Raw genomic sequence first — 25,086 nt, forward strand, 5'->3', positions numbered from 1 at the left:
ATTGTTCAAGTTTTTATTAACATGAGAATTTTACTCAGCGGTAATTGGCTTAAATGTAAACAGCCTATTTCTAACAGAATGTTTACTGTTCCAATCTTTGCTGAAAACTGCAGTGAGTCACAACATTCCATTTCAAAATGCACTGATAATTAGTATGGCAGGCTCTCTGGAAAGATTGTAAAAGTGGCAACCACTACCTGCAGGAGCAGTCCTGCCCGTAGATGGCACTGTAAATGGCAGATTTCCATTTTAAATCCATGACAGTAACATTAGTTAGAACAGCTGGTTTCAATATTGCAAACCAACTTTTGGAAAATGTCCTGCACTTCCACGCTGTAGTCACCTGGTGGTGCTGCAACAGTCTCTTCTAGCACCTTATCTCAGGAAAGCTGAATAGGAGCCAGCCTCCTCGTCCTGAACTCAGAAAGCCGAATGGAGAATCTCTGCAAAGTTAAAGAACCTTCAGCACCCCCTCTGGAAGAATCCCTAACCCCAGAAAAATGTAAAGTAGATGTTTTTATCTTAATTCCCAAAGCTTTGTCCTTCCTAACCCCAATGTTTCTGTCATTTCAACTTTTGTAATGTCTTCACCTAGCTGCCTCTCCCAATGCGACACATCGCAAGTAGTTGAAAGAAACTTCACTCGGTGATCAGAATAACTATCATCCATTGAATCTCGTGCTCAGCGCCAAGGGCCATTGCCATAAGCAAGCCTTGCTCAAAATGAACAAAGTGTGACTCCATACGCATAATATCCGGCAACAGAGAGTTGCCCATTGTCCAAATACAATTGTAAACAATTTTACAACACCAAGTTATAGTCCAGCAATTTTATTTTAAATTCACAAGCTTTCGGAGATTTTCTCCTTCCTCAGGTAAATGTTTCAAGATCTCCTTGAAGCCTACGCATTTATACATATTGAATAATGCATGATGTTTACAGACTGCCCCTGCAACTGCCCGTTGCCAAGGCAATCACCGTGTTCAGACAGAGAGGTGTCATCTGCAGAACCCCCGAATACACATTCAACAAAAAAACAAACAGGGAAAAAAAAACAGAGAAAAAAAAACACAGAGAGAGGCAGAAACATCCGGAAGGCAGAGAGAGCCAGCAAATGACCCATTATATTAAAAACAGATAACATTTGTTCGCTGGTGGGGTAACGTGTAGCGTGACATGAACCCAAGATCCCGGTTGAGGCCGTCCTCATGGGTGCGGAACTTGGCTATCAATTTCTGCTCGACGATTTTGCGTTGTCGTGTGTCTCGAAGGCCGCCTTGGAGTACGCTTACCCGAAGGTCGGTGGATGAATGTCCATGACTGCTGAAGTGTTCCCCGACTGGGAGGGAACCCTCCTGTTTGGCGATTGTTGCGCGGTGTCCGTTCATCCGTTGTCGCAGCGTCTGCATGGTCTCGCCAATGTACCATGCTCTGGGGCATCCTTTCCTGCAACGTATGAGGTAGACAACGTTGGCCGAGTCACAGGAGTATGAACCATGCACCTGGTGGGTGGTGTCATCTCGTGTGATGGTGGTATCTGTGTCGATGATCTGGCATGTCTTGCAGAGGTTACCGTGGCAGGGTTGTGTGGCGTCGTGGACGCTGTTCTCTTGAAAGCTGGGTAGTTTGCTGCGAACGATGGTCTGTTTGAGGTTGGGTGGCTGTTTAAAGGCTCGCCTTTAAACAGCCACCCAACCTCAAACAGACCATCGTTCGCAGCAAACTACCCAGCTTTCAAGAGAACAGCGTCCACGACGCCACACAACCCTGCCACGGTAACCTCTGCAAGACATGCCAGATCATCGACACAGATACCACCATCACACGAGATGACACCACCCACCAGGTGCATGGTTCATACTCCTGTGACTCGGCCAACGTTGTCTACCTCATACGTTGCAGGAAAGGATGCCCCAGAGCATGGTACATTGGCGAGACCATGCAGACGCTGCGACAACGGATGAACGGACACCGCGCAACAATCGCCAAACAGGAGGGTTCCCTCCCAGTCGGGGAACACTTCAGCAGTCATGGACATTCATCCACCGACCTTCGGGTAAGCGTACTCCAAGGCGGCCTTCGAGACACACGACAACGCAAAATCGTCGAGCAGAAATTGATAGCCAAGTTCCGCACCCATGAGGACGGCCTCAACCGGGATCTTGGGTTCATGTCACGCTACACGTTACCCCACCAGCGAACAAATGTTATCTGTTTTTAATATAATGGGTCATTTGCTGGCTCTCTCTGCCTTCCGGATGTTTCTGCCTCTCTCTGTGTTTTTTTTTCTCTGTTTTTTTTTCCCTGTTTGTTTTTTTGTTGAATGTGTATTCGGGGGTTCTGCAGATGACACCTCTCTGTCTGAACACGGTGATTGCCTTGGCAACGGGCAGTTGCAGGGGCAGTCTGTAAACATCATGTATTATTCAATATGTATAAATGCGTAGGCTTCAAGGAGATCTTGAAACATTTACCTGAGGAAGGAGAAAATCTCCGAAAGCTTGTGAATTTAAAATAAAATTGCTGGACTATAACTTGGTGTTGTAAAATTGTTTACAATTGTCAACCCCAGTCCATCACCGGCATCTCCACATCCAAATACAATGGTTACTGTAATTTGCTTATTGGAAATAGCATGGGGCCCCTCATGTTCTCCTAGTCATCAGATAGCAGATGAATAATTACTACCAGACCATGCAACTTAGGTTATAATCTATGGATCAACTTCATTCAGAAGTAAACAATAGCAAAAGAACAGAAGCGAATTTCACTTAATTTCAGAATGTTGATCCACTGAACTTGTTACAAAAGAAACAAACAATTTTAAACTCCAGCAGATTTAAGAAACAAAAACTGTAAATGCTGGACATCTGAAACAAAAATAGAAAATATTGCCAATATACAAAAGGCCAGTAGGCATCTGTAAAGATGAAAAACATTTCAGGTGTAAGACCCATTGTCAGAATTGAAATTAGATATTGAATCCCCGTTGTAGGGCGGAGGACGGGCGGAGGACAGAGGAGGCGGGGGGGGGGGCGGAGGACGGGCGGAGGACAGAGGAGGCGGGGGGGGGGGCGGAGGACGGGCGGAGGACAGAGGAGGCGGGGGGGGGGGGCGGAGGACGGGCGGAGGACAGAGGAGGCGGGGGGGGGGGCGGAGGACGGGCGGAGGACAGAGGAGGCGGGGGGGGGGCGGACCACGGGCGGACCCCGACAGAGGAGGCGGACCCCGACAGAGGAGGCGGACCCCGACAGAGGAGGCGGACCCCGACAGAGGAGGCGGACCCCGACAGAGGAGGAGGACCCCGACAGAGGAGGAGGACCCCGACAGAGGAGGAGGACCCCGACAGAGGAGGAGGACCCCGACAGAGGAGGAGGACCCCGACAGAGGAGGAGGACCCCGACAGAGGAGGAGGACCCCGACAGAGGAGGACGACCCCGACAGAGGAGGACGACCCCGACAGAGGAGGACGACCCCGACAGAGGAGGACGACCCCGACAGAGGAGGACGACCCCGACAGAGGAGGAGGACCCCGACAGAGGAGGAGGACCCCGACAGAGGAGGACGACCCCGACAGAGGAGGAGGACCCCGACAGAGGAGGAGGACCCCGACAGAGGAGGACGACCCCGACAGAGGAGGACGACCCCGACAGAGGAGGACGACCCCGACAGAGGAGGACGACCCCGACAGAGGAGGACGACCCCGACAGAGGAGGACGACCCCGACAGAGGAGGACGACCCCGACAGAGGAGGAGGACCCCGACAGAGGAGGAGGACCCCGACAGAGGAGGAGGACCCCGACAGAGGAGGAGGACCCCGACAGAGGAGGAGGACCCCGACAGAGGAGGACGACCCCGACAGAGGAGGAGGACCCCGACAGAGGAGGAGGACCCCGACAGAGGAGGACGACCCCGACAGAGGAGGACGACCCCGACAGAGGAGGACGACCCCGACAGAGGAGGACGACCCCGACAGAGGAGGACGACCCCGACAGAGGAGGACGACCCCGACAGAGGAGGACGACCCCGACAGAGGAGGACGACCCCGACAGAGGAGGACGACCCCGACAGAGGAGGACGACCCCGACAGAGGAGGACGACCCCGACAGAGGAGGACGACCCCGACAGAGGAGGACATCCGACTCAGAAGCGATAGCGCTGCCACTGAGCCAAAGCTGACATCATATCCACAAGTTACTTTATCAGATTAAACCTGTACAGGGTTTTGTTGAAACAAATTTAGTCTTATGTATGCACAAAAGAAATTGCAACTAAAATTACTGACTGCATAAAGTAAAAAACACAAAGATATGTAACACTAAAAGCAAAAAATCCACAGAAACTATTGCTGCATCGCAGGCGTTGTTTCTGAAAAACTACCTTGGTCAGAATCATCATCACAGTTTTCTGTTCTGTTGGTGGAAGGTTTATCTGCATCAATAGAAAAAAAAATCATTTGTACCAATTGGCAACCAGTTAAACATGAGACTCAGCTGAATAATTTAAAACAGATAAAAATAGATAGAGGGCAAAGCCTCTCCCTATATTCAGGGGTGGACCACCCCAGTCCATCACCGGCATCTCCACATCACATATATGAAGGGGGCACTTTGGGCTCTCAACCAAGAGACCAGAGCTTTAATACCAAACTGAACTGCTATTCATACTCAAGCTTCCCCTGAAGGAGATACTTCAATAGTCTTATGGTCTATAATAACCCTGTTAACTGCATGGACCTTGCTATATCTTCTGTCAGTGACTGCTGCAAGGGTATCATTAGCCAGAGGAGTAGAGGGTAGCCTTGATCTCCTTACAGTCTGCCTTCGCCTTCAAATAAGATGGGCACATTCATAAAATGAAAGTATCAAGGCTGCTGCCTGGGAACCGGGCATTGACCTGTATGATAGTGTTACTGGTCACTGCCAAGTTTCACATTGATGGAATGGACCCCCTGTTCTGCTCACGTAGGCCCAGGTGGCCATATGGGTGCCAATAACCCCTGGAAAATCCAAAAATGTGGTGAAATTAGCCAGCCCCATCATACTGCTGATGCTATTGTGTGAAAAGGAGATGAAAGTGCTGGCTCTGCTGAACAATGCATCAGTCACCTGTTTGATACATTTGTGGATAGCAAACTACCTAATATTGCAAATAGCTCCTAAGCATAGCCTGGAAGGATCCAAAGGCGAGAGCCATGACTGCCATTGGCAGTTCCGTGTCTACGGTGGAAATGGTCTGCAGATGGCACAACTCAGTAAATTGGAACTTCCAGGTTGGCCATAAAATTCCTACCACTCTGTGCTTTTGTACAAAACTACTTTTGCTGACAAACTATAATTTTCTTGTCACCTACCCTTGCTTTTAGAACTGTGCTTCTCTGTGGACTTGGTTCTTTTTTCTGCTGGGGTATCAGGGTGGCATTCCTCTCTGTGTTTCCTTTTTGTTGCTTTTACTTCTTTCCTCCTTCATCAATTTTTAGTAATATAATGTAAAAATAAATATTGACTTCTGCAAAAATTGCACTGTCTATATTTTACACATATAAATGGTACTATTATTACCTCAGAGGTGAGAGTGTTACCACTGAGCCAAGGTGGTAGCATTCTCACCTCTGAGTCAGAAGATAACGGGTTTAAGCCCCACTCCAGAGACTTGAGCACAAAATCTAGGCTGACACTTCAGTGCAGTACTGCGAGTAAAATATTACATGGCACTATTTGAAGAAGAGCAGGGGAGTTCTCCCGGTGTCCTGGCCAATATTTAACCCTCAACAAACATCACAAAAATAAATTATCTGAATCTTTATCTCTGATGTTTGTGGGACCTTGCTGTTTGCAAATTGGTCGACACATTTCCCTACATTAAAACAGTGACAACATTTCAAAAATAATCAGTTGGCTGTAAAGCATTTTGAGATAATGGTAGTGACTTTATAGCACTAAGGAAGGGTGGTCCTGAAGTTGAGCAGTAGATTGGTGGGGCTTCTGCTATCTTGAAGGGAAGATGCTGGGATTTAGTAACAGGGGGAGGGGTTATGTGCTTTGGCAGTATTGAGAGTGTAGTCCGGTGGTCTGGAAGTTTGGAGAGAATCTTGTGGTTTGGGACTACTCACTGGGCAGCGATGATTTTTTTTAAAAACTACTCTTAAGGGATGATCCAAAGTTTAGCAGAATTTGGGGTTGGAATGTGGGATTTAGCTGACTCAAGAGTTTGGAAGTACTGGGGCAGGGTTCAAGTGTGGTAGTACCTGGTAGGGTACCAGGGCGTGGTACCATTGTGCCATAAAGAAGGTTATTTAGGTTGTGACAGCATTGGGAGAGGAATTCATGTTCTGGTATCACTGGGGAGAGCCATAGGGGATGGCTGAATTGACGAGGGTGGTCTGAAGGCCTGGTGGTACCGGGAGAGGGGCCAGAGATTTCCTGGCACTGGAAAATTCCTAGGGTGTGATTAAATTGAGAGTGGGGTCTTGGAGGGAGGTCTCAGGATCTGGTAGTGCTGGGGCAGCATTCTTGAGATCCAGCAGCAATTCTTATACTTGTAATTAGTTCAGTATTGTGATAATGTATTTTAAGGATATTAGGAAAATAAATGATAAGTTGAGCATGTTTTTCTGGAACATATTTTACTTTACCCTTTCCAAAAATTATGATTTATAAAGTTACATATTGGGATTAAAATAAAAGGTCGGCAAGATACTGACTCTTTAAACATGCCAGCAACTGAAGATACAAATACTGGAAGACTATATGTAAGGAGTCGCACAACACCAGGTTATTGTCCAACAGCTTTATTTGAAATCACAAGCTTTAGGAGCTTTGCTCCTTCGTCAGGTGAACTTCACCTTTTGATGAGTATATCACTGCAAGGCACGGACTTGCATGTGCTAAGGTTAGGTTTACTACTGTAATTTATTAAGCTTGTGGCCACAAGGTTTTAGTTTTACATTGCACTCTACCTCACAATTACAGCAAGCCTTTATTTCGGATACTCTCTATAACGGCCATTTGTATGTTTAACATATGTGAAACCACCACCACTTCAAAATGCCACTTTTGCCCTCAATGGGGAGAATACACAACTGGGAGCAGGACAGGAGAGATTGGGCCCAGGGCTTGGTCGGGGGGAGGGTAGAACTGTAAGCGGACATTTCCATCCTTAACAGGGAGAATGACAACTGGGAGCACGGTAAGTGAATGGGCTAGGCACAGAGATACGGGTCCGGGTCGGTGTCGGAATGGGCTGGGAACAGAAAGGGTTGGGGTCTAGTTTGAGATTGAGGCTGGCATTGAAACTTCAAGAGAGCATTTTTAACCTTCAGTGGAGAGATCGCGCAGCTGGGAGTGCAGCAAGAGAGTGCGTTGGATGGGAAACAGGTGTGTGTCGGCACAGCGACTGGAACTTCAAAAGCGCACTTTCACCCTCAATAGGAAGAGAGCACTGCCGAGAGTAGAGTGGGCAATAGCAGGCCTTACAGGTTGCGGGAGAAAGAGGAACAGGACAGGAGACAGCAGGCCTGACAGGGAGCTCTTTAAACAATTTTAAAAGCAACTGAACAGAAACTGCTAGAAGCCAAAAAAGGGAAATTAGAAATATTGCACATATTCAAAGTTCATAATTTACATTCTGCGAACAGTCACAAGTCTGTGCAAAAAAAAAATCAGAATCAGGCCCAGGCTTAGGCATTAAGTAAAAACTTTAATGAAGATATTAAAAGCCAATTTAATGGATAAATTTAATTATGTTATTGTTTAATATGTAATTATTAAAAAACCCCATTTTAGATATTAGAAATTTGAGTTACTGAAAAAAACATGACAAATGAACAGTTTTCCTGAAAGCATTCTGAGTGATTTATGGTGAAAAAATAATGTAGCAAGTATTCTTGTAACAGGTAATTGTTACAGGTCACTGTTGTCATTTAACATTGGAATTCCCATTAAAGCGCAACCTAGTAGTGTGACAATAATAGTTATAGTTAAGTGTTACAGGTAAGTGTGTTGATATTTTAACACTAAAATTCCCATAGGAAATATTTACATCACTGGTTTCAATGAAGCACATGACCCATGTAACAATTTTAATATATTGTATAGAAAGATGGCATTTTAATTTTTTTTTTACTTCCACAGAACAGGAAGGATGTTGAAATAACCTTCTTCATTCATTTCAATTAAGGTTTCTTAAGCATAAGTGAGTTACATGATTGTTTAAAAATCAGCAATTCTGATAATTTGTAAGGATGCAGCAGATATAATATGATAACCATCATTAATATACAACGTGATATAAATATAGCCCATATATCTTTGCTTTTATTTTAAGCAATAATATAGAATAAGGTACGTTACCGGTGATGATAGTTCAACTTATAGGAGCATTCTGGGCACAATCCTATAAAGGAAATATAATTTTCAATTAAAACACAATTTCAGAAATAGACATAATTGACTAATAAATTAGAAAAATTAATACCAAAATTTAGTCTGCATGGCTTGACTACATTGTTTTATTGCATTTTTGCTGAATCACAATAGTCATACATTTATACATTGTTGCTGTAGTGTACAGAAAGTTTTGTTCAATGCACAGAGTGATAGGATTTGAACATTAATTCCTCAATCAACACCACCAAAACGAATGAATTAACTGGGCATTTATCTCACTGTTGTTTCTGCTGGATCGTGTTATGTGAAAATTGGCTGTTGTTTTTGTCCACATTTCAACAGTAACAAAGTAGTTCATTAGCTGTGAAGCACTTTGGGACATTGTGATGACTTGAAAGTCAATATATAAAAGTGCCTTTCAAAAGTGCCTGTATTATATGTGGGATGTTGTTCATGTGCTAAGCAGCCTGGGGCTATAAGCCAGAAATAGAGCCTGATGTTTAATGAATTTCTACTCTTTCAGCCTCAGGTGATTAATTTATTTTTTCCAGATGGGGCTATTTTCCATAGCCTTGACCAAAATTGACTAGATGAGGAGTCTGCCTGCCACCACCAGTTAGGCTGCAGATAAATTTGTCAAGTGTCGAGTTTTGTTTACACAACTGTAATAAGATATTCTCATTACGCCAGGCTAACGTTGAATTAAGTGTCTTGTTTCACTGTTGAATGTGTACAGCAGGAGAGCTCAATGCAGCACGGGCTTGATGGACTGGATGGCCTCCTTCAGTGCTGTAACCACTCTATTGTTGTGGGAAAATCACCACTCGGAGTCAGACTTAAAGATTCAACATGCAGTTTATTGGACAAAGTACTTTGGGAGAAGAACTGGACGCTCCGCAGCGCACGCAGCTACCTTCTCAACTTCAAAATGGTTGTCATGCTTTTTTATACCTTTCAAATACAGACTTTCAACAGCTATTACATTATTAGTCTTGATTAGTTTACACATTAGCCAATTAGGCCCCTACAGCAACAATTGATCTCTAATCACATTAAAACAACTGTTATCAACTTAAGACAGTATGGTCTTTGTCTATTCAGTCTGGTTCTGTAGTTTTTATCAGCTCGTTGTGAATGTCTTTTGTAATTCCAGACTGTAAGTCAGTTTTCTGAATACACAAACTCAGCATTTTTAAATGTCTTTTCCCACAGTCGCAGAATCCATTTTGTTTAGTAGTCATATGTTATGTTTAAGCTTTTAATTATGGTTAGTCTGATCTGCGCAAATCGCATTTCAGTGTGGTCTTGGGGCATTGATCGCAGCCATGCACACAATAGTCACTTCATCTTTGCCTTTAACCCAACAGCTTAAATTTTACTCTAACACTATGAATACATAATACTACATATTGTCCTATAATTCACATGAACATAGAAGCCGAGGAAGGCAATTTTGTTACCTTTTCCTGAAAATGGGAGTCGCAAGTTTCACAACTTAAGCATTTTTACATTTTAAATTTAAGTAAATAATCATATTAGCAAGCAACGGTATAGCAGCAAAGTATGATGGTTAACAGCACAAGATCAGCTGATCAGGCAAATAATAATACAAACTAGATATGACCGCCTGGCCCCGCAGATTAACTAAGTGCAAGGGCAGCAACAGATTTGTTTCCAGATCTCAAACTAGACTAATAAACTCTGCCACACCCAAATGTAGTAATAAGATGATAAAAGATGTGACTTACTCAGTTTCACAAGGGCATTCCTTTTCTCCCCATGTTCATTGTAACCAAAGTTAACCTCCCAACTTTTCAGTCCTTCTTTCACATCACAATATTTGTTTCCACAGCAAAACTGACCTGAAGTGGGAAAATTATATTAACAAACTTTAACTTATTTAAAAAAACATTGCTACTTGGTGGTATTTTCATTCTGTCAATTCTTCTTGATATCAGTATTTCGACTGTGTAGAGTTTTAGTACTGACATTACAATGGCAATATATAAGTTGGAAGAATAGTATAACTTTTCCGTAATTGTAAATTCTCAATTAATTTTAGGTCTTGTATGTAAAACAAATGCTAGAACAACAAATTATACTATTTCTCTTTATAAAACGCATGTAGCATTAATTTCTGTTCATATGCAAGTTGAGTAAGAGAGCTGTATTCTGCATCTAGTTGTGCTATACATTAGCAGGACAACAGGAGAACTCCCCTGCTCTTCTTCAAATAGTGGGATCTTTTATGTCAACCTGAGAGGGTGGACGGGGGCCTCTGTTTAATGTTTCATCTGAAAGACAGCACCTCTGACAGTGCAGCACTCCCCCAGCACCACATTAGAGCGTGAGCCTAGATTATATGCTCAAATCTCTGAAGTGGAGCTTGAACCCATGACCTTCTGACTCAGAGGCGAGAGTGCTACCACTGAGCCAAGGTTGACACCTTGTACAAAATTTGTACAATGCTGAAAGATCCAGAAATAAACACTGTACAAATGTAGATGGTTTTGTCTGAATTTTATGTTCAAGTTGATAAATGGTAGATATAGAAGAACACAGTAGTACTGGTGCAACATTTCTCCATTTCCCTCTCCCAGATTGTCAACTTAGTGTCATTTACTGGTAATTTTGTGCTGTAGACTCATACTCTACAAAGAACTGGATTAAGATTGTCCAAACTCATTTATGTAAGACTCTTGCAACCACCAAATAGAAGAGACTTTCATGGTCATCGTAGCAGCATGGGCTGGACTTGAATCAGATTTCAAAAATGAAAGGCAAGTGTCTAACCCATTGCACCAACCAGTCCCATTGTTTATTTAAACATTGGAAAAACATTACCTTTTCCTGAAATCACTTCTTTATCCACTCGCCATCGAAATCCAAACTGTCAGATGAGAAACTGATACTAGTAAAATGGAAGATACTATAGTCAAGATAATTAAAATATAATTAATATAAGGAACATACTGGTTAATTTAATTAAAGTAAAAAGTTACCATAGAACCATTTGATGACTGACATACATTTAAACAGTATTTACCTGCAATTAGTTTTTTTGAATTTCTATTTAAAGCATTACTTTTTTATTGTAATGTTACTACTTAGTGATTCAGCCCTAGGACTAGCTTTGCTGGGTTAAGAAACATTTCTCATTATAAAAGTATAAAGGCTTGTATCACTAATATCATTAGATATCGATCTTCTATAGTGGTAACAGTCTTGCGTTTAGCTCGCATCCAGAGGATGGAGGAAAATGCTTGTAAGTGTGGGTGTATTTCTCTGACCTCCCAGGGGCCATCTGTTCAGCTGATATAGCGTCAGCCATTTTGTTCCCTCCCAGATGCTTTCTGCCTTCAGTTTATCAAACAGTTCTATCATAACATTTTAGTGTGAAATTACTACTTTTGCTTCCTTGTATAAAATGATTATAATTGCCAAATTAACATTTTCAGCCTATGTATATTTATAAATAAAGTGTCATCACATTTTTCAGATACATACCTTATTGTGTTTGTATCTGCTCAAATCAGCAATACAATATTCTTTGAATAATTTATCATAGTATTTCTTTGCCAATGTTTTCTCCCTAAAAGATGAAAAAACCTTGTTCAGAATATTCTAAAGGGAAAGGAAACCATTTTTATTTATTTATGCTTCAATGCAAAATTAGAATTTCCTTCAAGTCAACATGCTTTCCCTCAGTTTCTTGGTCTAGAACAGGCAGCTATCCATCTATATAGTTAAAATTCAGGCCTCTTTCTCCAGCAGTACAGACCTCAATCCACTGCAAACCAAGTTCCACCAGGTCCCAGACCTTCTTTTGTCTCTATCCCCAAATGTTCCCAGACTGCAGAACCACTTCCAATGCTGCTAGTCACCAGCCCCCTTCAGTAGTGCTGGTTCTCAGCCCCTCCATCCCTGAATATTACCAGATCCCAGTGTGATGAAAATGGGGATCCATCCTGTTTCAAATGATAACATTTCTATGTTATATCTTTTTATTAAAATTTTAGCTGGGATAAAAATTGATAAATTTAACCTGCTTTCTGTTAAGTGTTTTCTAGAAGAGTGTGTGTGTGTGTAGCTTGACTGAATACACACAATTCTGTCTTACACATTAATGGCAACAGACATTCTCTCCTACTTGTGAAAAATGTTGATTGCCCCAATGGCTTTTGAATTATAGCTAATCAAATTGTGGTTCCTTTAAATGAAGTGGAGATGCCGGTGATGGACTAGGGTTGACAATCAGGTGACGAAGGAGGAAGCCTCCGAAAGCTTGTGGAATTTAAAATAAATTTGTTGGACTATAACTTGGTGTTGTAAAATTGTTTACCTTTAAATGAAAGGATTATTTTATTTTGTAGACAGCAAACAGGGGTTAGAGAATGTGAGTTTGGAGACGCAATCGTCATTTTAACGGCTGAGCCATCAAAAAATAATCTCTGCGGGTCACAGGCTTGGTGTTTGATTTGCAAAGAAGTTGGTGCAGAATTCTCTTCCCAGGAAATGTCAAGGCCTTTAATCAGGCATACAAGGCCTAAAAGAGATGTGGACCATTATTCAATCAGACGATACCATGTTCAAGCTACTCCAATGTGGCTTTGAAGCTGACTTGATTACCAACTCTATTCTTGGAGGCCTCTTTAGGATGTGGTAAATACAAGACGCCGCTGGCCAAGTCTACAGTTAATTCAGATCCATTATATTTCCAGGTCATTAAGGCAAGGCACAGTCATGGCATACATTTATGTAAAACCTCATCAAAAGACTTAGTTTAAAAATTGAGAATCTCAAAATAATGTTATGTTGAACTCAGAAAACAGTTTAAAAGGTACCAATGAAAGTTGGGTACCATGCTGCTCAATTTTAATTCCTGATTTATAAACCATTCATAGTTTAGCATGAAACATGTGGTCAATCAGTGCGGTGTTTTTCTACTACTGTCAAGTCTGCATTGTGTGCTAGGAGCTTGTTGAAGAAATCAGTAGACTACAATTCCAGTTACCGGCAGCAGAACTGCCCAACAGCTCTTGTAGTGATGCTAGAACTGATGGAACAGTATTTCAAGTCTTGTTAAACGATTAAAAATTCCATTATTTTGATTTAGATCTCTACATGACTTCATAATAAGATTTTTAAACACAATGGTAATTAATACTCCTTACAAGGGTCAACATCAAGGAACTAAACAGTATGCTATTAAATAGACACACCTGACAATTATTACTAACATCTTTTTAAGAGTTTCACGAAAAAGTTGAAAGATATTGAACAGAGATACAATTTAAGCAAAAATGGTACAAAGTATTATTTTTTCCCTTTACTCTTTACTAGCCCAAGCTTATGTTTTCTGCAGAGTGTAAGCTGTAACTAAAACAGTAAATGTAAAAGATTAAAGGACAAAAACTATCCTTAAGCATTTGGTAAAAAGCACTGATTACCAAGTCATATCAGCCTCATCGTCTTCTGTCCATAAGAACCTATGGTTTTCTTTTATCACATCCAGGTCTGTTTTATCATTTATCCTGCCAACAAAAATGTTCAGTGGACTCAGTAATCATGGAGACTTAAAATGCAAAAACAAAATAAAGCATGTTGCGGGGTTCAAAAATAGCACTGGTACATTAAATCAAGGCCAAGAATTGGAGCAGCAATGTAGCAGAGAAACTGGTTCTTTTGTTGAGCAACACAAGTCAAATGGAGCCCTGCACAATTTCTGGTACAATCACAAGTCTTTACAAGACAATGCCAGCTAAAGTTTTGTACATTTTACCTCACTGGTAATATTAACTAACTGTCAAGTGTTGAAGTTTGAAATTTACACTTCCATAGTGTTCTTCTTAGGCTGCAAATTTAAAGACAAGATTCAATTAGAATATTGTCCTTTAGTGATCCAATAATAGTAAACAGATGTTGAGCTGAAGCAGCACTACACCCAACAAACTGCTTTGGTGAGGTTTTTATTTTAATACTTTGGTTGCACAGACTGGTGTAATTGACATCAAGGTTTACATATAATAATGTCTTCGTTTTTCCTCAGTAATTTTCTTTCATCCAGGTCGAATACACAGTTTTATATTACTAATAAACAAACAGTCTACAGCATTATACATACATGACTTTTTTTAAAAAAACATTTTAATTTGCTGGTGATCTAGTTGTTTTTGCTGCAGACCAGTGGATATATTTACTATTCAGTAGATTTTAATTTCAAGCTCTGATAAAGGATTCTGAACATTCTTTTTATTTGTAATGTTCTGTATTTCTTTACAGATTGATTACTGAAAGGTATACAGTAACAATAATATCACTTAAATTTTTAATACATTTTTACAAAGTACCAATTTGCATTTTACTAAGCCAAATATTTAGCCAACTAGTGCTGGTAATGCTTGTAATTCAAACCTAAATAAGAGTTTTCTACAACTTTAGGTTATGCATAATAATATATTCCCTGTAACACAGTGAAATTATTCTTGATATGATGGCTGTTCAAATAACTCTTCTATGCAGTCTGCAATGACATCTCCAGCAGCAAAGAGCCAATAGTAAAACAGTGCTAAATAGTGGCCCAGAATTTGCTGTCAAAATAACGGTGAGGCTAATGGCGATCACCGTTATTTATGTGCAAATTGCACAGCAACTTCAGGTGAGGGCAGGTGCACGGTTAAACGCGGAAATCCAGAAGTTGCAGTCCAAGATGAGCCACTCCACCATTAGCTTTGAGAAAATGGCATGTCGCTGTCTGCCTCAGCATTCAAATGCATTCAAAGGCGTGAAGTTGCTGTATTTGCACAGTTGATATGAACTAAACTCATCACAAAAAGTTAAGTCTTGTCCATTTCAAGTGTAAGTACCTTTTTAATGATGTGACAAGTGTTAATTACTGCCAGCTTGGCCTACTCCTGCTTCTATTTCTTATGTTCTGTCAACCGCTCTGGCACTGAAAATTAACTATTACAATTGTGGAGTCTCAATCCTTCAGGTTTTAGTAGTTGTTATGGATTTAAAAAAAAAATTTTTTTTTAAATTCTTTGTCTCTTTTTTTCTCCCTCTTAATCTAATCTTTCTTTCCCTCTCTTTATTTTGCTTTCTGTACCTGATTTTACGTTGAACTCACCATTCTAACTTACACGTTCTTCTCAGTCCTTGCACTGTTAATTTCACAATTCTTCAATCTGATTGGTTATAAAGATACACAGTTGCTTGCCCTGTTCACTCAGGTCCCAGATGCCTTGTAGAGGGTGCCACGCCGTTTCCATCTCGCACTTCCAGCAACTTGCGACGCAAAATATCATGGAGGTTAAACAGGCAAGAGCAAGTCTAACTAAATGCGGGCGCCGGTCGTTGACCAGCTACAGCAAATTCTGGGCCAGAGTCAAGTTTGTACAAATATTTTTAAAAATGAAATGTATTCTAAGGTAGTAACACATTTAGGGAGTTGAAATGATGTTGATAAACAGCTTGAGCATTACTCTCACAGTTGATAATATTATCTCGGCCTGTCGATACCAAGGAACACATTGCAGATTGAGCATTATCCTGTATGAATTAATTACTGAGTTGCTTCATAGTTGATTACTTACGCTGATCTCTTTAAGTCTTCTTTCGAGCCACCATAATATAGCAAATAATCATTGATGTATTTCTTGTGTCTTGCATACTTGGAAAAAAGTTAAGGAAAATGCCACAATTCTGCAGATGGCACCAAAAGACACACAGTATTACTTCTGTAATTAGAATGCAACACACAGCAACAAGAATGGAGCACTGGATGTTGATCCCACAACCTTCTGACTCAGAGGTGAAAATGCTACCACTGAGCCAAGGCTGGCACCTTATCAAGAAGTATAATACCACCACACACAACCACTGGGTAATACATCTAGTACACAATAATTTTCAAATTTTAACAATCTATCATTAAAACCAGCAAATAGAAAGCAGGGTATCTACAGCTGTTTACTATGAAGCAGTATAAAAGCTCCTCAGATAACAGAGTTTCAAGTGTCTCATCGCCAAATCGAAAACAGCGTTTTATAGAAATTATTCTCGCTGCTGAAAATACTCATTTGATCTGTAGAATTGCCATTGTGTACAGGAGACAATTACACAATATTTGTAGCTAAGATCACCATGCCTGCCCAAACCTTGCGGCAAAAAGTTATATCTCTCACTCCACCAATGCCAGATTGTTATTGTCGTGCATGCAGAGGCAAGTGATTGTGAAACAGATGTCTGTATTGCCAGATTCACCTCCTGTGTCTGCGATTTCCATCAGACTCACCGACATTGGTTTTGTTGCAGCTGAAGTATCTGGAAGTGTTGTTGTCCCAGAGAGAGATTCAAAGTCACAAGGACAACAGTTTTCCATCAACTGTTCCAACAATTTTCCCATGCTAACAAGTGCAGGCATTAAGAAAAATATCTACATCTATGTCTGAAAAACTACCTCCGGGTTCTTGCAGTGTTTCACTTAAATTATTAAACCAGCGCTCCACTATCCTGTTTCTTATAACCAAAGCAAGGACTTTGACTATAGGCGTATTCAGGGCATCCAAGTAACTATCTATAACCTTCATGGCAGCATCAGCTGTGAGATGGTTGACATCTCTACACTGTAGAACTTTTACAGCCAATTTGATTAGTTGAGATGCAGCCACTATCTGATTAATTGCTTCAGAAATAAGGACCATGTTGAAATGACATTTCAGATCAATAACATTCTTTGAACTAATACGAGTTCCCGTTTATGTTTCTTCGTAGCATATCTCTGAAGCATGTCATTTTCCACAGGAAAGTTGACAACATTTCTCATCCTTTTAATGAGAATGAATATCATCACGTACCAAAATGGTTATGTCATAAAAGTTGCAACAAAAGTGTCGTTGAGGCCCTCTCAACTTCTTCAACACTGGTATACTGATCCTCATCGCATTTACAATGATTGCTGTCACCGCTGTCCCATTCGGCTTGATCATCTACAGCTTTGGAGTTGGACTCATCGAACAACTTAGGAATGAAATGGGGATGGGGGCTACCAGCTTTGTTGCTGTTGTACAATATGTCTAGCACTACAAGTTGCATTACATGCGCCTGAGTTGCTGTTTAACTTTGAGAAGTCTACCAACTTTTACCATCATACTGCAACTGTCAATTGTGATGCATACAATGCCATTTGACAGAGGCCAAATGATTTGAGCCTCACTTCAAGCAGCTGGATACTTTTTTGGTTGCACAGTACCATTAACATTCATATATCTTCTGTGTTTCATATATCTTCCAGTTTGTGTTGAGGTCCATTCTCCCTAATTCAGGATGAATGTGCCACCTTTTCCCGTGAGCCAGTATATCAATCATTACAAAAGATCCATTCGCAATTATCTTCATAATGCGCACTGACTTTTGCAAAATTAATCTTTCATTTGTAACACTGCTGGAAGGTCAGGTGAGGAACAAAACAACCGTAATGGCAAACCATCTCTTGCAATCACATGTCCAAGTGTTGCTTGAAAAATATTTTCATCAGTTATGCGCTTTATCGTTGCAACATATGATGCAGTCTTCAAAGTAGTTATCAACAAGATTAGTATGGATAACTGTTGTTCTTTTCCATAAGTAGAACCATCACTGATCTTCAAGATTTGTTGGCATATTTTCTCTTTACTCAATTATATAAGGATAGCAGTCAACTCTTTTTCCTTAAAGTGGCATATTCCTCCTGAATTGCATTCTTCAAAGAGAGCAGAGCCATCACCAATCTTTTAAATATCTGTATTCTATGTACTTTTATTATCTTCTTCACTTCAATTTTACACACCAAATCTGCACTAAATGTTGCTGTTGGGTGAAAAGATCGCCAACAGTAGCAATGTCACTTCATATAAGGAAATTCAAAGTGCAGTTGTTTCTCCTTTAATGAACTTTGTTCCGTACATTGCTTCACTTCTAGAATCTCAAAGTCTTGGCATCGGAAGCTGCAAATCCCAAGAGCTTGGGTCCATAAAATTGGCAGAGATCCCAGGATTGCAAATCCTAATCTTTTCCATGGTCTTCAATGGGGAAACGTAGCATTACTTATTTCAATTCTTCAAATATACAGGTTCTGCATATCTTACATAAGTCTAACCAACAGCTACCACCTCTTATCCTTGATGAGTCCACTCTTTGCCTTATTCATTTATTGACATTCTTAACCTCCGCTGACCTTAAATGGGACTCCTACATCTCTTCCATTGCTAAAGCTGCCTCCAACGTGCTCAGTTTCCTCCTTTATGTCAAGTGCCTCTTTTCACCCTCAGCAACTCTTGACTCTCTATACAGCCCAAGTACATCCAAGACTTGAATAATACTCTCTTAACTGTGACAATTATTCTGGCACCTCTCATGCATGCCTGGACATGACAAGAAAAAACTGGTCAACTGACAGGCAATTGCTCATCTCTACTCTCCCACCATCTTTCTTGTCTTATCAATACTACTATGGTCGTTCAATGAGTCTCTGAACATTCTTCTTTTGTTCCTTCTAAGATGAAAAGATGCTATCCTACATGCTGTTTATCTTCCCCACATCCCCACTATGTTGAAATCAAAGTTTCCTTCTTTAACGTATTCTTTTCCAGGACCTCAAAACTATGAAACTCCTTGGGCCAGAAATCACACAGAGTGGTGTGGCAACACTCACCACAGCTCCTGCAAATTAAATTAATGAAAATACTTACTGCGGGCTCTGTGGCGTTGAAATGCTTGATTTCGAACTTTTAAAAAATTGTGCGGTATCAACTCAGCCTCTGAGCAGCATAAGTTGATGCGCATGGATCCTAACCCTAATGCAGCGCATGGAACAGTCTATGAGAATAGAAGACACACCCACAAAATCTGTCAGGAAGAGAAGTCACGCCCACAGATTCAGGCTGCATTGCTCAAGCAGGCAAGCAGACTTCACTCATTTAAAGTTAGTATTCTGGATGTCATTGTAAATAAAAATATTAAATTTATTTAATAAAAAGCCAAATAAATAATTGAATTAAAGAGACAGAAGGGAAAAACTTAATTTTTTATTTTTTAATGACTAAAAACTATTTCAATAAGGAGCAATAGGAGACTCCACATTTTTAAAATTTAAGACTAACCACGTTTTAAAACTTAGTTTAGACCTGGTATTTTTAAGCGTACTTGTTTGGTGGCGTACTTGTTTGATTTCTCTGATTGCAGCGTGCGATGACCCTTTAATTCGAATATGTCAAATCGCCAGTGAACCAGTAGGAGCAAGTTCACGATTCCCACGTTTTACTGTGCACGTGCAAACGCAAGAACTTGCTCCTCCAATTAGTCACTAAAAACGGAGAGTGCTGTTGAGCTCCTCCATTATTTCGGGAGTAATTTCTGACCCCTTTATCTCTCATAGATGTTTCCTTCAACCCACAATCTTTGGGCTTTGAAAAACTCAAGCTTGACATCATCAAATTTCATTACTTCCTGATTTGCCTCATTATCTCTACTATTTTCAACTCTGTCAGTGTCCTGCAATAAGGCCTTGATCTTTTACTGTCGTTTCTCAAAATAAAATGCATTGAAGCAGTTGCATATCTATTTCACAAGCTGATTTTTGGCCAGGTCTTACTATTTTTATAGCACCAGTAGTCTAATTACAATTGCAATTGTATTTTTGAACAGATATATGTTCTAAGTAAATGTCTGTGTTTATAGAAATATATCTTAGATCAATATATTTTTGTTAAGTTTTCTGTCGAGGGTATGACTCCTACTTAAGCTGTTTCCCTTCATACTCCTCCTTGTATTCCAACAAATTACTTCTGATTTCAAGGATACAGCATCCATGGCAATAAGATGGAAACGCCGGTTTCTTGCTTCTTCCCTGTTAAACAAGTAAAATATTACAAATTACAGAAAGAAAACATGTGTTTATATAGCGCCTTTCATGTTCTCAGGACATCCCAAAGCTCTTCACAGTCAATAAATTACTTTTGAAGTGTAGTCACTGCTGTTTTGTAGCCAAATGTGGCAGCCAATTTGTGCTCAGCAAGGACTCACAACAGCATGAGTTCATTTGTTTTAGTGATGCTGGTTGAGGAATGAATATTGGGCAAGACACAGGAGGAACTCCCTGCTGAATCAGAAACAATAGTAAAAATGATAGTTTAAAGATAAAAAAGGATAAGAGCAGACTTCAGGTCACAAACAGTGATATAGATACTACAGGTGAAGGGAATACTTTCTCCACAGATGCCGCCTCACTTGCTGAGCTTCTCCAGCATTTTCTGTTTTAATTTGAGATTTCCAGCATCCACAGTATTTTGCTTTGAAAAAGTTTTTACTATTATATTAGAAGGAAAAGGGTAGTCAAGGGCAATGTGGGCCCTTTAAAATGAAAACAAGAAAATGGCAGACTTGTTGAATAATTACTTTGTGTCCAACCAAATATTGGGAAGACTGAAGCCATTGTCTTTGGTCTCCACCGCAAACTCGGTTCCCTAGCCACCGACTCCAACCCTCTCCCTGGCTACTGTCTTGAGGCTGAACCAGACCATTCGCAACCTTGGCCTCCTTTTGACTGAGATGAGCTTCCGACCACATAGCCGCTCCATCACCAAGACTGCCTACTTCCAGCTCCGCCCGTCTCAGCTTATCTGCTGCTGAAACCCTCATCCATGCCTTTGTTACCTCCAGACTGGACTATTCCAATGCTGTCCTGGCTGGCCTCCCATCTTCCACCCTCCATAAGCTTGAGCTCATCCAAAACTCTGTTGCCCGTATCATAACTCGCAGCAATTCCCGTTCTCCCATCACCTGTGCTCGCTGACCTACATTGGCTCCCAGTCCGGGAACGCCTCCATTTTAAAATTCGCATCCTTGTTTTCAAATCCCTCCATGGCCTCGCCTCTCCCTATCTCTGTAACCTCCTTCAGCCCTACAACCCTCTGAGATCTCTGCATTCCTCCAATTCTTGCCTCATGCACATCGTCGATTTTAATTGCTCCACCCTTGGCAGCTGTGCCTTCAGCTCTGGAATTCCCTCCCTAAACCTTTCTGCCTCTCTACTTCTCTCTCCTCCTTTAAGACGTTCCTTAAAATCTACCTCTTTGACCAAGCTTGTGGTCACCTGTCCTAATATCTCCTGATGTGGCTCGGTGTCAAATTTTGTTTGACAATGCTCCTGTGAAGCTCCTTGGGACGTTTCACGACGTCAAAGGCGCTATATAAATGTGAGTTGTTGTAGTAATCTTCCAAAGCTCTCTCGATTCAGGAATTGGCCCTTTAGATTGGAAAATTGCAAATGTAACTCCATTATTTAAGAAAGGTGAGTGCGAGAAACCAGAAAATTATAGACCTGTTAGTCTAATATCTGTTTTGAGGAAGTTATTGGAATCTATAATTAAGAACAGGGTGACTGAGCACTTGAGAAATTTGAGCTGATTAGAGACAGCCAACATAGATTTGTAAAGAGTAGGTCATGTCTAACGAACCTAATTGAATTTTGAGTAAGTAACTATAGTAGTAGACAGGGGAATGTCTATGGATGTAGTTTATGTGGACTTCCAGAAGGCATTCGATAAGGTTCCACACAAGAGATTGTTAACTGAAATTAAAGCTCATGGAACTGAAGGCAAATTATTGACCTGGTCAGGAGATTGGTTAGGCGGTAGAAGACAAAGAGTAGGGACATTGGGTATGTACTCGAATTGGAAGGAAGTGACTAGTGGTGTCGCACAAGGATCTGTGCCGGGGGCTCAACTATTCACTATATTTATTAATGACTTAGATAACATAATAGAGAGCAGCATATCCAAGTTTGCTGATGACCCAAAGATTGGTGGCATAGTAAGTAGTGTAGATGGGAGCATAAATTACAAAGAGACATTGATAGATTAAGTGAGCGGGCAAAACTGTGGCAGATGGATTTCAAAGCAGGTATGTGTGAGGTCATCTGTTTTGGACCAAAAAAAGGATAGAACCGAGCATTTTTTAAAATGGTGAAAAGCTAGGAACAATGGAGTTCCACAGAGATTTAGGAACCATGTACACAGATCACTAAATGGTCAGGTATAAAAAAAATAATCAAAAAGGCTGTTGGAATGTTAGCCTTTATATCTAGAGGGCTAGAATATAAAGGGGAGAAAGTTTTGCTACAGTTAAACAAAGCCCTTGTTAGACCACATCTGGAGTACTGTGTACAGTTCTGGGCACCACACTGTAGAAAGGATATACTGGCTTTGGAGAGAGTGCAGCACAGATTCACTAGAATATTACCAGGGCTCCTAGGATTAAATTATGAGGAGAGATTACAAAAACTAGGCTTGCATTCCCTGGAATATGAAAGGTTAAGGGGTGATTTGAATGAGGTTTTTAGGATTTTGAAAGGAATTGATAGGGTAGATAGAGAGAAACATTTTCCACTGGTGGGGAAGTCTAGGACAAGGGTACATAACCTTAAAATCAGAGCCAGGCCTTTCAGGAAAGAAGTTAGAAAACACTCCTTCATGCAAAGGGTGGTAGAAGTGTGGAATTCTCTCCCACAAAAAGCAGTAGTTGCTAGCTCAATTAATAATTTAAAATCTGAGATTGATAGGTTTTTGCTAGCCTGGGGTATTAAGGGATATGGAGCCAAGGCGGGTAAATGGAGTTAGGATACAGATCAGCCATGATCTCACTGAATGGCGGAACAGATTCAAGGGACTGAATGACCTACTCCTGTTCTTATGTTCATTGATAAAATGCCACAGGATCATACCTGAACAGGCAGAGAGAGACCAAAAGAGGTTACCTCCAACAATGCAGCACTGAAGTGTCAGCTAGATTATGTGTTCAAGTCCTAAAGTCTGTAAGTCCTAAACTTCAGAAATAAACTTTCAAAATGAAAGCATATATTAATCTATCTATATTTTTTTTTCAAAATTCCAAAAATATTTTTACCTGTCCCATTCATGAGCTGCAACTTGCTTGTGAGCCAACCGGGCATATTTTTCCTTTTGGAATGGTTTTGTAAGTAGTGCAGCATCTTTACTTGCCCTAGAATTCAAACAGCAAATATGTCAAACTTCTTAATATAGTACATTGAACGATGATAAAGCACAGATGGAATGAAACTCAACAAATTACAATCAACATTCTCAATAATAAACTTGGTTACTACAAATCTTCAGTAAGATTTGGAGAGAAACATACCTCAAGCACTACTTTGTTCATATCTGTAGCATTATAAAATGGCGCAACAGAGCTAAACGTGTAAAGCTTAAAATCACTCTTCCTCTAGATAATTAAGGCACAACAAATTTCAGGGTCTCAAATAGTATTCTGGCTGAGAAATCACTTATTTTACAGAACGAGGTGTCAAATTTTGTGTGATAACATTCCTGTGAAGCGCCTTGGGATGTTTAAATATGTTAAAGGCGCTATATACATGCACGATGCTGTTGTATAAATAAATATCAAATATTGACTGTAGCAATTCTAAAAGATGAATGCATTATGAGATATCCAGAGCTTGATGCATTGAAACCCTTGGTAAGATGTTGAAATCTTTGAGGTTACACTTATAAAAGTATGGGTACTTGACTAATTTCAACAAACATATATTGTATATGGTGCAACAAAATCAAAAACTTCCAAAAGGGAACCTCTTGAAAATTACACTTTTTACCATTATAGTAAAACTCTCAATTTTCAGGTGAAGATTTAAATTCTATAGAATAACTGTCATATCCCTCATGAACATGATACATCTCCCTCTTTTTTCCCCCAATCCCAGCCCTGTGCCAAAAAGGGATTTTCTCTCAGAAAAGATGTTATAAACTGCTATGGTTCTTTTGCATGTTATAATTCAGTTATGTTCAAGCCATCATTTTGGGATCAAGGGAACATCTTCAATATAAAACAGTCAAGTTAAATCTTGAGGGGGTATTTTATAATCAAAAGCTATGTTCTCAATTGAAAATAAAATCCTGAGGCTTACAACTGAAGTATTCAATCACTGATAATGAATTAACTTATTAAAACGAGTTTAAAAAAAACAAATAAACACTCTTGGAAAATCTCTTTCTTATGATTAGGTATTTTTGGTCAAAAAGCAATGGTAACAGACCTTTGACTTTTACAGTTAGATGTCTCTGCTTCATTTTCATCCTCACTGAATTCTGAATCATAGCCCCCAAGACCATGCTCCTGTTGACAAAAGAAAGCAATAACATTTGAACAAAGATGTGGTGTGGTGTGGTGTAATTTAACTTCACATCTTCCATCTGCTTTTAGGGCTCTGTTTATTATGTGCATTGAAGTTTCAAAGCTTTGCCCATTATTACTTGTGACTCATAACTCCCATCACCACAACCCATTAATACCAAATTAGATATATCCTCAAACTATCTGAAATAAAATTACAATAACAAAGTTAAAAACATGCATTAGCTGTTCAAAAAACACACAACTTCACAATGAATCAAATCTGAATAAGTTATAGCATTACAATGTTCCAGATATGAAAATTACTTATTTTGCATAATATCTTGTCTATAAATTAGAATCAAAGTTACTGTCACGATCGCGGGGGTGAGAGTGCTCAGTAGCAGCAGCAGCCGCCCAGATTATTTTTGTGGGGCCTTCAATTTCTCCTGGCCATACAAAAATAATTTGAAACTTGCCTTTTCAGGCCCAGCATCGCCAGTGAAACTC

At 40.4% G+C, this 25,086-nt stretch overlaps 1 protein-coding gene across 1 annotated transcript in view; it reads right to left on the reverse strand.

Annotated features, from left to right (window-relative positions):
• The window catches only part of fra10ac1 (FRA10A associated CGG repeat 1), a 30,719-nt gene that overhangs the window by 4,420 nt on the left and 1,213 nt on the right, over positions 1–25,086 (reverse strand). Inside the window, exons 2-12 of the mRNA XM_068002464.1 lie at positions 24,500–24,579; positions 23,332–23,427; positions 20,230–20,275; positions 15,984–16,060; positions 13,839–13,922; positions 11,896–11,980; positions 11,233–11,278; positions 10,137–10,250; positions 8,353–8,395; positions 5,355–5,464; positions 4,382–4,432 (exon numbers count right to left, since the gene is read on the reverse strand). Coding sequence (XP_067858565.1) covers positions 4,382–4,432; positions 5,355–5,464; positions 8,353–8,395; positions 10,137–10,250; positions 11,233–11,278; positions 11,896–11,980; positions 13,839–13,922; positions 15,984–16,060; positions 20,230–20,275; positions 23,332–23,427; positions 24,500–24,579 — 832 coding nt within the window. The remainder of the gene's footprint in view (positions 1–4,381; positions 4,433–5,354; positions 5,465–8,352; positions 8,396–10,136; positions 10,251–11,232; positions 11,279–11,895; positions 11,981–13,838; positions 13,923–15,983; positions 16,061–20,229; positions 20,276–23,331; positions 23,428–24,499; positions 24,580–25,086) is intronic.

The sequence above is a fragment of the Heptranchias perlo genome, chromosome 21 (genome assembly GCF_035084215.1).
Source record: "Heptranchias perlo isolate sHepPer1 chromosome 21, sHepPer1.hap1, whole genome shotgun sequence".
Taxonomy (NCBI): domain Eukaryota; kingdom Metazoa; phylum Chordata; class Chondrichthyes; order Hexanchiformes; family Hexanchidae; genus Heptranchias; species Heptranchias perlo.